Genomic DNA, 12,506 nt, shown 5'->3' with positions numbered 1-12,506 from the left:
CTACGTTGAGAGCTTGTCACGTGGTATGTCGTGGAGATATGCACACATGTTTGACGCATTCACCGACGGTGGATGATAAGGGCTAGTGGGGTGGAGCGACCATACTCCAAGCTCTACTTGCTGCTGCTGCCGTTTTTGCACTTTGATTCATCGGAACGGCAATATGCGTACGACCCGATTCAATATCTTGTGAAAGTATACTGCATAATTCTGTACATTACAACGACTGTATCCTAATCGAGCACAATTGTGGTATCCATGCAACATAACGCCGTCTACTCCTCATCCCACCAGCACTACCAGAGCGCAGCGTCCTTGTCGAAACGCACCATCTCCTTGCCTGCGTCCTCGACATCCTTCCTAGCCTTCATGCGCATGTAAAAGATGGGGCAATCTCTACTCGCGCAAATGACTTCGCAGTGAATGCTACCTTGACACCGCTGGCACTGCGTCCAGAGTCGCGAGAAGCGGACTTCCAGCTCGCTGACCTTGCTGAGTTGTTTCTGGTACAGCTCGCCAATGCGCGGACGGCAGTTCTCGCACACTGCGCCCTCCTTCTCGTGCGCGGCTGTGAGAGGCTTCTTGCATCCCATGCACGTCTGGGTCTTCTTCGCAAATTTCATCAGTCCGCCCACAGTCGGTACTGCAACGGAGATGGCTCTGGTGTGTTCACCCGTCAGGAGCGAATTGGCCCTCTTCTCACCGAGAATGGGCTCGAAGATTCTGCCCAGCGGTTTCGCGAGCTGATTGTCGAGGTAGTATCGCGTGTCGATGGGCAGGTTGTTCTCCAGCACCCAGATGGGATCTTCAGACTTCTCGTAGTTCTTTGAACCGCTGGCGGCCTTGACCATGACATATGCAACACGGTCACCGAGTGCGGGTGCGGAACCAGCATCGCGCTTCTTCATCCGTTCGGCCAGCTCGACGTGGGCTTGCTTGTTCGCGTAACCGCCCTTGCCTTCCTTGTCTTCTTGTTTGGTGAGGGCTTTCGTGATCACGAGGTTGGACATGTCGACTTTGTTCTGCAAGAGGTCCGAGATGGTGTCTTTGACGAATCTAATCTTGGTTAGTGACGACACGGAATGGTTCGAGATTTGACCTACTCTTGGGCGCCCTCGGGATCTTGGTCGATCAACAGCATACGCAGTGACGTTTCGATGACCGTCTGCACAAGACGGCAGTTGTCACGACGGACAGTCTCAATGCCTTTGGTGTCCATCTTGTCCCACTTGTCTGGATTCGTCCAGTACAGACCAGCATAACGCTTCTTGTTGATCAAAAGGTAGGGGAAGTATACCTTCTCGAACTCGAGCTTGATCGGTTTGACGAACTTCGAAGACACATAATCAGCTGCCTCCTGCCCCAGCTTCATGGACTCCGCCAACTCGGACGTGCCGAACTTGACCATGACAGAATCAGTGTCACCGTAAATGACCTCTGCATCGTGGCTGTAACCGTTCGCGATCGTATATTTGGCTTCAACCTCCGCCTTCGTCTTTTCGATCATTTGACGACCGAAACTGGTCGTACTACTGGCGATTGCCAGACAGGGCAACTTGCCGTTGGTGGCACCCGTGAGACCGTAGACAGAGTTGGCGCTGACCTTCAAAGCCAATTGACGACCGTTGAGCACAGCTCTCTTGAAAGCATCCGGCTCGACAGCCAATTCTCTCTTCGCTTTTTTACGGGCAGACAGCAATTCTTCGAGAATCTGCGATAGTAACCCTTTGCGTGTCTTGACCGTGCAGAACATGTCGCCATTTGGTGTCACGATGTAGTCCTCGTCCTTCTTCATCTTCAGTTTCTCTACTGTTGATTTGTCGAGCCAGGTCGTGTAGCAGAGGTTGTGGGCTTGCATGATACTCGGGTACAGCGAGGCAAAATCGAGAGTAGCAACGGGCTGCTTGTAGTATCCTCGCTTTGGCTCGATGACGGTCGCACCTTCGTACTGATCTTCGCTGCTGCCTTGGTTTGGCAGGTCGGGGCAGATAAGCTGGTGGTCCAGAGCTTTTCGGAACAACTGGCTGATGAACCTGACCTGCTGTCCTCGAGCCAAGAGATAGTTGAACGGTACACCCGTGACCCTGGCCATCTCGGTATAGTTGACCAAACACATGAGCTTGTCCAGAAGTCGTTGTGGAAGATACGCGTCCTTCAAGCAATACACCGCCAGTCGCCGCCGAGAGTTCGAATCGCCATTGAACAGTTCTGTGATCATGCTGTGGTGCACATCCTCTTTCTGCTCTTTCAGGAAATGCGCACACACAGAGTTGAGTGTGTAACTTCGCAGTTGGTGGTCTCGTTGAATGAGTTGTAGTAGATCAAGCTGAATCCGACCGTTGGTGTTGGTCGTTTTCGTGTCACGACTGCCCAACTGCTTGCTCGAGAAGTTCGAAGATTCCACCTTCGACTGCACTGTCTTGAGTCGGGTCCAGTAGGGGAACTTCGCGAGCTTGAGATGTTTGGCACGATCCAGTAAATATGGGAAATCGAAGTTGGCAATGTTGTATCCGATGATGACGTCTGGGTCAACCTCCTCAACAAAATCGCGCCACTTCATCAGCATGTCACCCTCATCAGCGAAGGAGAAGATCTGTGTTGCCACAATGGGGCTGACGGTGTCCAGACAGAAGACGTTCCTCACGAATGGCTTATCCTCGCCATTTCTGGTGACAACGTTGGCAATCTGAATGACAGGGTCGACGTTCGCCTCTGGAAAGACACCTTTGCGACCAGCGCATTCGATGTCGAAGGAGAGGATGCGGAGAGGCGCCGATTTTGCCCACTCGCCTTCCGATTGATGAGCGATGAGGTCTGAGTAGTGTATTTGCGCCTCAATCTGGCAGTTGGAATGCTGGTCTCGCGGATGCAAGAGCTTGTACTTGCCGGCAGGCGCTTCCACCCATGACATGCCCGCAATCTTTGTGTCGATCATGAACCTCAAAACATATGCAATGTTGTCGAAGGTCAGAATGCCGTCCTCGCGAGCAGGCCAGAGCCTCTTGTAGTTGGCGTTGCCCCTTTGTACCATCGTCCGTACGCGGTTGATCATTTTCGGGTCGTTGACCGTGATTTTGAGGTATGGGCTCTTCTGGTTGCCCTGGAAGCGGAGAATATTCTCTCGCATGCACATCTGCACCGAGGCAATGACCGCTGAGTGCTGGTTGAACTGTTTCTGGCATTCGCTCTCGAGGAAGATCTGATATGGCTTGCAGTCTTCCTTGTTGAAGTTGAGTGGCGCGGCGACGTAGAAGTAGTGAAGGAATCCAGTGACGTGTAGGAGTACTGAGTGGCCGTTCTACAAGCACGCTGTCAGCACCGATACCTTGCAGCGGATAACGCGACTGACCTCTGTAACGCCGAACAGCTTGACAGCAGGCTTTCCTCCATTCAACACGCTCTCCTCGGCTTCAATCTGCTGGAAGACGACTTTCGAAGTCATCTCGCTGAAGCCCGTGGGCAACGCTGGTCGCTGCCATTGCTGGTCCCTCTCTGTGTTCTTCGTCTTCAGGGCTTCGATATCCTGCGTCATCTGCTCCAGCGTGCTCTCGAACTGGCTTGGCCCCGGCTGGCTCGAGTTGAACGACCCATTGACCTTCTTGATCGGCGGCCCTCTTGTTGTGCCGCCATTCTCGAGTTTGAGCTTCTTCGCGGAGCGGGGCGATGCATTGACGCGGTTGTTCGAGGCTTCAGTGAGGGCGCGCTTCGCCGGCGTTTTTGTTACGGGCCCGACCATCGTGACTGATTCAAGGAGTTGTGGACACACGAAGCAGCTACACAGGCTGCGTTGCTGTGTTGTTGATGGCGCGTTCAAGGGTTGTGGAGAAGACGCGGAAAGTACCACTTTCGGCTAACGTGTGAACGCGGAAAGCGCGACCGCGTCATGCACGTGCGCAACATCCCTGTACGTGTTGATGGGCCCTGCACCAGCCACATTTACGGGGTTTCGCGAGGCTCAATGTCCGTTGTTCTAGATTCTACATCGGGGCGCTGTTGTGATCTCTGTATTGAACGATGATGGCCTTGGTGACAAAGCTTCCAATTCTCGCATTGCAGCATGGTGGAGTTCCGACGTCCATTTCATCAATAGTCATCCGAATGCTCATCAAACCCCACGCATTCGACTGTACCGATGCATTTACTTAGCTAATAGTAGGCCTGATCCGCCCGCCAAGGCATTGGTCCGCCTCCGCGTCGTCACTTGTTCGTGTCTGTACCTTAGAATCTGACAAATACATCAGAGATATAATCGTAGCGCACATCTATAAATCGGTCAACCGCCTCTCACACTATCCACATCAAGCACCATGTCTACCACTCAGAACGACATCATCGTCGAACCCGTTGAGACGGAGCAGGATATCCGACAAGCGAACTATTGCGTATCAGAAGCATTTGGCCGTCAAGCGAAGGATGCTGTGTGGATCCTCGTGAACCCAGGATGGGACACCAAAGAAGGGCAAGCTGTTCATGCCGAGGGTCTGATCCAACGTTGGAAGTCGGGAACCGTCAACAAGAACGGCCAGCCCAACAAGGTCTACCTGAAAGCCACGCTGCCCGATCCGGAGAACCCTGGGCAGCGAAGAGTTGTAGGAATGGCAGTCTGGCAGCAATTCTCCGAGATTGAGGGCTGGGGCGACAAATATACAGGCGATATGACTGAGGCACTGGCACAGTTGGACGGCGCAGAGAAGCGCTTTGCGGACCAGATGTTCAAGTCACTGTGGAAGAGGCGCACCTCGTATATCAAGGAGATTGCTGCCCAGAAGGACCGCAGCAGCCCGCCTGCCATCTTCACCCTGGATCTCTGCGCAGTCGACCCAGCATTTCAACGACGAGGCATTGCAGCCAAGCTTGTGCAATGGGGGTTGGATGAGGCTAAGAGGCGAGGCAACTTGGAGTGCACCACAGAGGGAAGCGCCATGGGAAGAGGAGTTTACAGGAAGCTGGGATTCAAGGACGAGGGCGAGGGCGACATCGTATATGAGGTCGACGACGAATTCAAGGACTGGGATAAGCCACCAAACGTCTTTCTGCGGAACGGCCTTTGAGAGGTAGCAATCTGTCATAGAATACCGAACATCAAGACATGATTACAGCCGCCGATACACCCTGCTTGACGATGACTAAAAAGTGGCTAGATATCTGTGCGGACATCTCCGTTACCCGCCTGCTCCATAGCTCCACGCTTGTTGTGGAAGGTGGGTGTGACGATGTGGGGCCTTCGTCTGAAGCTACCCCGCCAGCGTTCAAGTTCACGATAACTGCGTCGTCTGTCAACAGACATTTTGACTATCTCAAGGCTGCAATTGCTATTCAAGAGACTGACCTCACCACAAAACGTCTCGTAGAAGTTACTGGGGACCCTTTCTTCAACATGGCGCCAATTGTCGACATCCACACTCATGTGTACCCTCCCAAGTACATGGAGCTGCTGCGTTCTCGAACGACAGTTCCCTACGTTCGCAATTTTCCAGATGCGCCCGAATCTTCGCGTCTCATCATTCTTCCTGGTGAAGATGATCCCTCCATGCCGTCAACCTCGCGCGGCCGCCCCATTGGCTCCGAATACTTCGACATTGCCGAGAAGATTGCGTTCATGGACCAGCACAAGATTGACAAGAGTGTGATTTCACTCGCAAACCCATGGCTGGATTTCCTGCCTGCAGAAGAGGCAGGAGAAAAGGCTATCGAAATCAACGACGACGTAAACGAGCAATGCGCACTGTACCCCGGGAGACTGTACTTCTTCGGCACACTGCCTTTGTCGAGCGACACCGCCACCATCGTCAAGGAGATCGAACGTCTATCAACACTGAAGTATGCGCGCGGCGTCATCCTCGGAACCTCAGGTCTCGGCTCTGGTCTTGACGACCCAAAACTCGACCCCGTTTACGCTGCGCTGCAGGAGCACAACCAACTGATCTTCTTGCACCCGCATTACGGTCTCCCCACATCTGTATACGGACCCAGGGCTAGCGAGTACGGCCACGTCCTGCCACTGGCGCTCGGGTTCCCGCTCGAGACCACCATCGCAGTGACGAGGATGCTGTTGAGTGGCGTGTGGGACCGGTTCACCGGCCTCAACGTTTTGCTCGCACACAGCGGCGGTACTCTGCCTTTCCTCGCCGGCAGAATCGAGAGCTGCATCCTGCACGACGGTCACCTCAAGGCACATGGCAAGACTCAAAACCGCCGCGATGTATGGGATATCCTGAAGACGAACATCTACCTCGATGCGGTTATCTACTCCACTGTCGGGCTGAACGCCGCAGTCGAGGCGTCCGGAGCTGACAGGCTGCTGTTCGGTACGGACCACCCGTTCTTCCCACCGCTTGAGGAGGATGCGAAGGAGTGGCACAGCGTCAATGCGAACTACGGGGCGATCTCGAAGTCGTTCAGTGGTGGCGATGGGAAAGCTGAGGGAGTGCTCGGCGGGAACGCCGTGCGGATATTGAGATTAGAGTAAACGACACAATTGACTTTCACACATGTCACGGCCAGGGTGCATCCAACTGATTACCAGCTTCTTTCCTGTGACTAAAAGGAGGTTTCGTCTCCTTGAATATCTGTCACGCCACGCAGTGTGCGAAAAGACTCGATCAGAACAAAGCCATCTGCTATGCGAAATGACATTGACGATCGTTGCATCAATTCACATGGACGTTACAGACGCATCGCTTTGCGAGTCGTGTGCTCATACAACACAATTCAACAGGTGTAGCTGCCTAATCGCGATACTGATTGCAATAGGTTCTCAATTTCGTATGCCAATGCTAGCTCAAGGTATTGGAGGCAGGTGTATGGAAAGCAAATCGAAAGTGTATCACTTCTTCTTCAAGGCGCAGCATCAAAGCTACAGCATCGACGAAAAACTCTGGACCAGCTGCTCAGAGGAGCAACTTGGTGTATGATTTGCGGGCATACACTCCCTAGCCTGGACTTTGGTGCCTTCGAAGGGAAGGATTACTCAATCAACAAGCCTTGGAAAGAATCATCAAAAGAACCCTCAACCTCCAAGGCTTGGGAAGCAGGGTTAAAAAAACCACTCAGCCTCCAAACCATCGGAAGAAGATAAGTCAAGAGACCATTCACCTCCAAGACCCAATTGAAAGCTTGGTTTAAACCCACTCACCAACAAGGTCACCGCGCTGCGCCCAGTGAAGCTGCTGTGAGGTGTCTTGCTCGCTGCACAGCAGGTGATCTCCACTGATCGAGGAAAAGTGTCAGAGCCGCACAAAGGATAACGAATACCCACTTAACGCAGATGACTGGTCACCTCGTCGCCGAGGGACTCATGCGCAAACACCACGAAAGGTAAACCGATCGCGGGTCTGGCAGGCGCCAGACTGAAAGTTCAGTCCAACTCACTGGATCGAGGGAAGAATAACGAATACTCATTCGCGACGAGCAGTGTTTGCCTCCCTCAATCGCAACCGCAGGAGGATAACGAATACCCACTCGTTGGCTGCTCAAGAGGTGACAGGCCCACGATGTCAGAGGATAGGAAATGGTGCAGGTCTCTGCACAGCAAATCCGGTCCCCCCATGAAGGACGCAGTAGACACGTTCGAGCGACGAGACTGGAAGACACCGGCCGTGGCAGAACTGTCAGATCCAGAAGCGAAAATCTCTGCGCGGATGCGTTAGTGGTAGGATAACGAATACCCACACACACCAAACGCTGTCGAAAGCAGTGGCGAGCTGCAGTCGTCCAACTCCAACCGCACCAGACGCCTAAATCCGTCCGAGGATGGCGAAGAATCCTGGCAACAAGCGCGCTACCAACAGTACCTAGGCGGGGATCTGGATTGAATGAGAAAAGTGTCGTGGAGAAGAAGTACGGAGGAGCGGGGAATCGCCAGCTTATATGGGCGCGCAGCTCACGCTAATCAGGTGAGCAGGTGACTTCGCACGGGCGTCGGCTGCTTGTCTGCTGTGGTGAGGTGAAGGTGAAGATAAAAACTTTGCGTGAGCAAATATGCGGTCAGGCTGCAAAGTCGACTTACTTTATTTCTGGTGTCACTCGTTTCAGTGTAGCTGAGCGGTTCTGAGCAAGTAACGTCATACCATGCTGGTGAAGTGAACAGTTCACCGTGACCATTTGCACAGACCATATATGTCGGTCGCCTCGCCGCCGTGTCCCTCTCCAGGCTCCACCACCTACATCACAATTTTCGTGTCTTTATCATCAAATCACTCCAATCACTACCAGACGCCAGCCCAGCAACGCGCCCACACTCACGCTCACATCCACCCCGCCGACCATGTCTTCTCCCTTCGAGCTCCCTATCCGAGGTGGTGGCTCCAGGTCATCGGCCGCCAGCGAAGACGCCAAAGACAAGGAGATTGCTGCCTACAAGCTGCGTGTTGCCGAGCTGGAGACTTCGGAGGCAGATGCTTGGGAGGTGTCCGCGGAGTCAGAGAAGAAGTGCGAAGAGCTCGGAGAAGTAGAAGCGCAGCTCCAGACTGCAACCAGGGAGCTCGTCCAGCAGCGCCAGACTGCAGCCAGGGAGCGCGCCCAGCAGCAGCAGAGGGCATCCGACAGGCGCCTGGAGATAGTCCGGGCGGAGTGCGAGGACAGAGTGCGCCGCTCCGAGGCCAAGACCGCCGTCAAGGTCACCGAGATGGAGGAGAAGATGGAGGCGAAGGACGAGAGGATTCGCCAACTGGAGCTGCAAGTCCGTCTGCAGGACCTCCCTCGCGTGCCGCAGTTGACCCTTGGGTCCAGCGCACGCGCCCTGCCGGCGGACTTGCAGAGTCTGGAGGTGAGAATGAAGGCTCTGAGGGCGCCAGATGCCGACGTAGAGATGGAGGATGTGGAGACGACGGAGCCCGCCATGAAGAAGAGGAAGAGACCGGGGAGGATGAAGGCTATGTGAGACGGAGGTCCCCAACACAACCTGGCTGAGTCTGCACACTGGCATAGATAGCCAACCGAATGCGATGTGCTATACTCTCGAAGAAAACGTGCCTAAGATCACTTGTATGTCTCCTAGCCATCATTTGTGAGCCAATGGAAAGACGCAAGTCGTTGTGTTGGTCGTGTTTTGCAAGAGGCTGTCGCAGTGACTTGACTCGATCTCGACGAAGTGATACGTACAGGGTAGAACAACACATCTTGTGCTATCAAGGGTAAGAGTGTCAGATAAGTTGAATGTATTCTAGCTGTGGTATGTATTTACATGTGAAGAGGCTCGATGTTGTGTTGGATGTATCCTGGTAGAAGCTATCGTAATGATCTTGCTCAACCTGATCGAAGCCATCGGTAGCAAAGGGAACAAGACATCATATGCCATTAATATGATATACATAGGGCGAGTTGAAGCTCTCCTGGCTGTAACATGTAGATCGATATGAAGAGGCTCGTTGTCATGTTGGGTGTATCTTAGTAAAAAGCTTCACATAGACTCGGCAACACTTGGTCGAAGTCATCGGTAGCGAAGCGGACAAGACACCATATGCTGCCAAAACAAGGAGTACCATATGAGTTGAGGCCCCCCGAGTCGTGAAAGTAGATTGATGCGAAGAGGCTGGTTGATCTGCTGAAGTAGAAGCCTTCGCAGTGATTCGACACCACCTGGCCGGAGTCACAGATAGCAACAAGATTGAGTACAACGTCCCTACTGTCTGTGGATTAGAGGAAGTCCGGAGTGTACTGAGCTTCTCCTGGCTACGATGTATGAGTAAATCCGAAGAGACTTGTCGGCGCGTTGGCTGTACCTCCATAGAAGCCCTAACCACGTCTTGCTTGAAAACATTTAATCTGCCCCCCTGATCTTTTGCAAGATGACGGATTTATTGCTGCCGCTCAAAATTGGGATGTAACGAAAGCTGTCGTGGGTTGTTCACGAGTTCGCCAGGGTAGAGATTGAGTTGATCGAACTCGTTCTTCTTCCTAGTTCATGGTCTGCGCTCATCATCGGATGACCGGCACGGCGCCATGAATTCCCTCATAAAGTTCTTAAAGGGAGCAGTTGGCGGCTCGGATTCCAAAGACTACACCTTCTGCGCCAGGCCGAGAAAGAAGCCTTGATCCGTTACACATACACCACTGAGAGGGATCCTGGTAAAAGAACCACACATCTCTGGACGCTGTTGACTTAGCATATCCTAGTCGTGCATGCGCATTCAACATAACCGAGGAAGTGTAGACACCATCGATGATGGGATAAACATTGGAACGCACGATCTAGATGCATGTTGAGCAGACCGTGGAGAGCGAGCAAATCCCGCAAGATGCAGAAACAAGTACCGAACTGAGGACAAACTGAGGGATCGGATGCTCGTCAAACCACGATGATCGAGGGACGCTTATGTCTTAAAGAGTCTCCTGGTCCAGAAAACATACACACTGGGTCGTCAAGAGATGAGTTCTGCTAGAGCATCTCTTCCCATCTGGCTTCTGCTGCGGTGATGTATGATGAGCGAATGATGACGTCCTTACCCGAGAGTTAAAACGTTCTGTACGTGGAGTATTGAGACTGTGTTAGTCGGTTGAAGATTTAAAAGTCGAGTGTAAACACAGAATCAAAAGTCTGATTGTCTCAATGCGCGCGAGACATGCGGAAGTTCACGATGTTGTCTTGGTGTTGATATGGTGCCCCACCTTCCCCACCAACCCTTATCGCAGCTCGTCTGCACCTTCCGTCCCTGGCTTCAGCCCCTCATTGTCACCTCCGCGCCGCTCTCCATGGCAAAGCGGCGGCGGGCAGCTCCGCCGACGGCGCGAACGTCGGATGATGCTGGCCTGAACAACGCCTGCTCGTATCTCGCACCCTGAGGCCGTATCTTTGCTGTTTGTACCTCTTATAGCCTCCGGCCCACCATTCGTGCACGCGACACCCAAGCTCAACATGGCGAACATCAATTCCAGTCAGGCAGTCGCCCAGGATGACTTGGTGATTCCAGTATGCTCGCATGCTTTCTACACTATCTTTTTCTAACCTCTAACAGCTCATTGACTTCGGCTTGTTCCTCTCCGGAGACCCTGCCGCGAAGAAGGCCACCGCCCAAGCTGTCCTCGAAGGCTTCCAGAACGCCGGGTTCGTATACCTCAAGAACCATGGAATATCCCCCGAAACCTCCAAAAACGCCTTCTCACACAGCGCTAAGTTCTTCGCGCGACCTCAGGAGCAGAAGGATGCTATGGCATGGTACTCAGCAGCCGCGAACCGAGGGTATGTCGCTCAGGGTCGCGAGAAGCTCGTCCCGCTGGACGAGACAGGAACTGAGGAGGAGATGCGCAAATCGGTGCCAGATCTAAAGGAATCGCTGGAGATTGGGCGAGACGACCAGCCGGACACACCAAACATGTGGCCCAGTGGGGACGAGGCCGCGAAAGAGTTCAAGCAGGACATGCTGGGCTTCTTCGAGACTTGCAAGGGTCTGCATATGCAGGTTATGCGCGCCATTGCGATGGGTATGGGTATCGAGGAGAGCTGGTTCGATGGATTCACGGATGCTGGAGACAACACTCTGCGCTTGCTGCATTACCCTGGCGTGTCCAAGTCGATCTTCAAGCGCACTGATGGTCAGGTGCAAGTCAGAGCTGGTGAGCACAGCGACTATGGTAAGCTTTGTGTACAATCCCGAGGATGAACATTTTCTAACCCGCTCTAGGTTCTATCACCTTGCTTTTCCAGGACAAGCGCGGTGGTCTTCAGGTTCGCTCACCAAAGGGCACATTTGTCAACGCCACACCTATCGAAGGTACCATCGTCGTCAACGCTGGTGACTTGCTCGCCCAGTGGTCCAACGACACAATCAAGTCGACGAAGCACCGCGTGGTCGAGCCACCGCCGAAACCAGAGGATGAGGGACTGGAGAGCTACCCACCACGATACTCAATCGCCTACTTCTGCAACCCCAACTACGAGCGCATGATCAAAGCCATTCCAGGTACATACGAGGAAGCAGGGAGAAAGTACCAGGATGTGCAAAGTGGAGAGTACATCATCGGGAGGTTGACAGCGACGTACTAAGGCCACAGCATTACAAATAATGCAATCTGAACGAGAACTGCAAGTTCACGTCAAAAGTCACAGTGCCTTTATGGCAGCATGTTGAGATTTGTATAAGCGATCTCCCCCATGATAGCGACACAATTTCTGAGATTGACTTGCATATCAGAAACTACAACATTACCATCTATCTTCATGCGCTCTGATTTGCAGTGTTCGGTTCTTCTAGAGACTTGCATAGCTTCTAAAGCCCTGAGAGCACTTCACAAACGCTTCGAGGACTATCGCATCATCATGTACTTGTGGTACCTGCTTTCAGGCGCTCTTCACTATGTTACCTAACTAAGTCTAGTTATCTGCGTGATCAACGCGTATATTCATGTGGCACTGATGATGCATTGCACAATAAGTAAGGATATCACTCAGCTTGTTGGTTTGCTTCGGCCAAGGTGAGTGAGAGCAGATTGTTAAAAGTTGGGAAATCTTCGAACGTCATTGCTGTTTGTGTCTAACCGCGATTAGGGGCTCAAAGCGCCTACGTAGC

General features: G+C 53.0%; 4 protein-coding genes across 4 annotated transcripts; 3 read left to right on the top strand and 1 right to left on the bottom strand.

The window, feature by feature from the left end:
* Positions 1-92: 92 nt before the first annotated feature.
* C7974DRAFT_395542 (catalytic subunit DNA polymerase-like protein delta) lies at positions 93-3,815 on the bottom strand. The gene is made up of 3 exons (XM_046141993.1): positions 3,350-3,815; positions 1,104-3,298; positions 93-1,056 (listed from the first exon to the last, which is right to left on the bottom strand). The coding sequence occupies exons 1-3, from the start codon at positions 3,734-3,736 to the stop codon at positions 297-299; spliced, it is 3,342 nt and encodes a 1,113-aa protein (XP_045995949.1). The 5' UTR covers positions 3,737-3,815; the 3' UTR covers positions 93-296.
* Positions 3,816-3,980: 165 nt separating this feature from the next.
* Positions 3,981-6,502, top strand: C7974DRAFT_336823 (uncharacterized protein). The gene is made up of 2 exons (XM_046139198.1): positions 3,981-5,027; positions 5,255-6,502. Exons 1-2 carry the CDS (start codon positions 4,308-4,310, stop codon positions 6,467-6,469), a joined length of 1,935 nt encoding a protein of 644 aa, XP_045995948.1. The 5' UTR covers positions 3,981-4,307; the 3' UTR covers positions 6,470-6,502.
* Positions 6,503-8,266: 1,764 nt separating this feature from the next.
* On the top strand, positions 8,267-8,881 carry C7974DRAFT_376724 (uncharacterized protein; the record flags this gene model as incomplete). The annotated part of the gene is made up of 1 exon (XM_046140295.1): positions 8,267-8,881. The coding sequence occupies one exon, from the start codon at positions 8,267-8,269 to the stop codon at positions 8,879-8,881; it is 615 nt and encodes a 204-aa protein (XP_045995947.1).
* Positions 8,882-10,562: 1,681 nt separating this feature from the next.
* Positions 10,563-12,436, top strand: C7974DRAFT_336821 (uncharacterized protein). The gene is made up of 3 exons (XM_046139197.1): positions 10,563-10,909; positions 10,956-11,571; positions 11,622-12,436. Exons 1-3 carry the CDS (start codon positions 10,856-10,858, stop codon positions 11,981-11,983), a joined length of 1,032 nt encoding a protein of 343 aa, XP_045995946.1. The 5' UTR covers positions 10,563-10,855; the 3' UTR covers positions 11,984-12,436.
* The last annotated feature ends 70 nt before the right edge of the window (positions 12,437-12,506 follow it).

This window comes from Boeremia exigua (assembly GCF_020726555.1).
Source record: "Boeremia exigua strain MPI-SDFR-AT-0100 chromosome Unknown C7974scaffold_7, whole genome shotgun sequence".
Lineage (NCBI taxonomy): Eukaryota > Fungi > Ascomycota > Dothideomycetes > Pleosporales > Didymellaceae > Boeremia > Boeremia exigua.
This window is presented reverse-complemented; position numbering and strand designations above follow the sequence as displayed.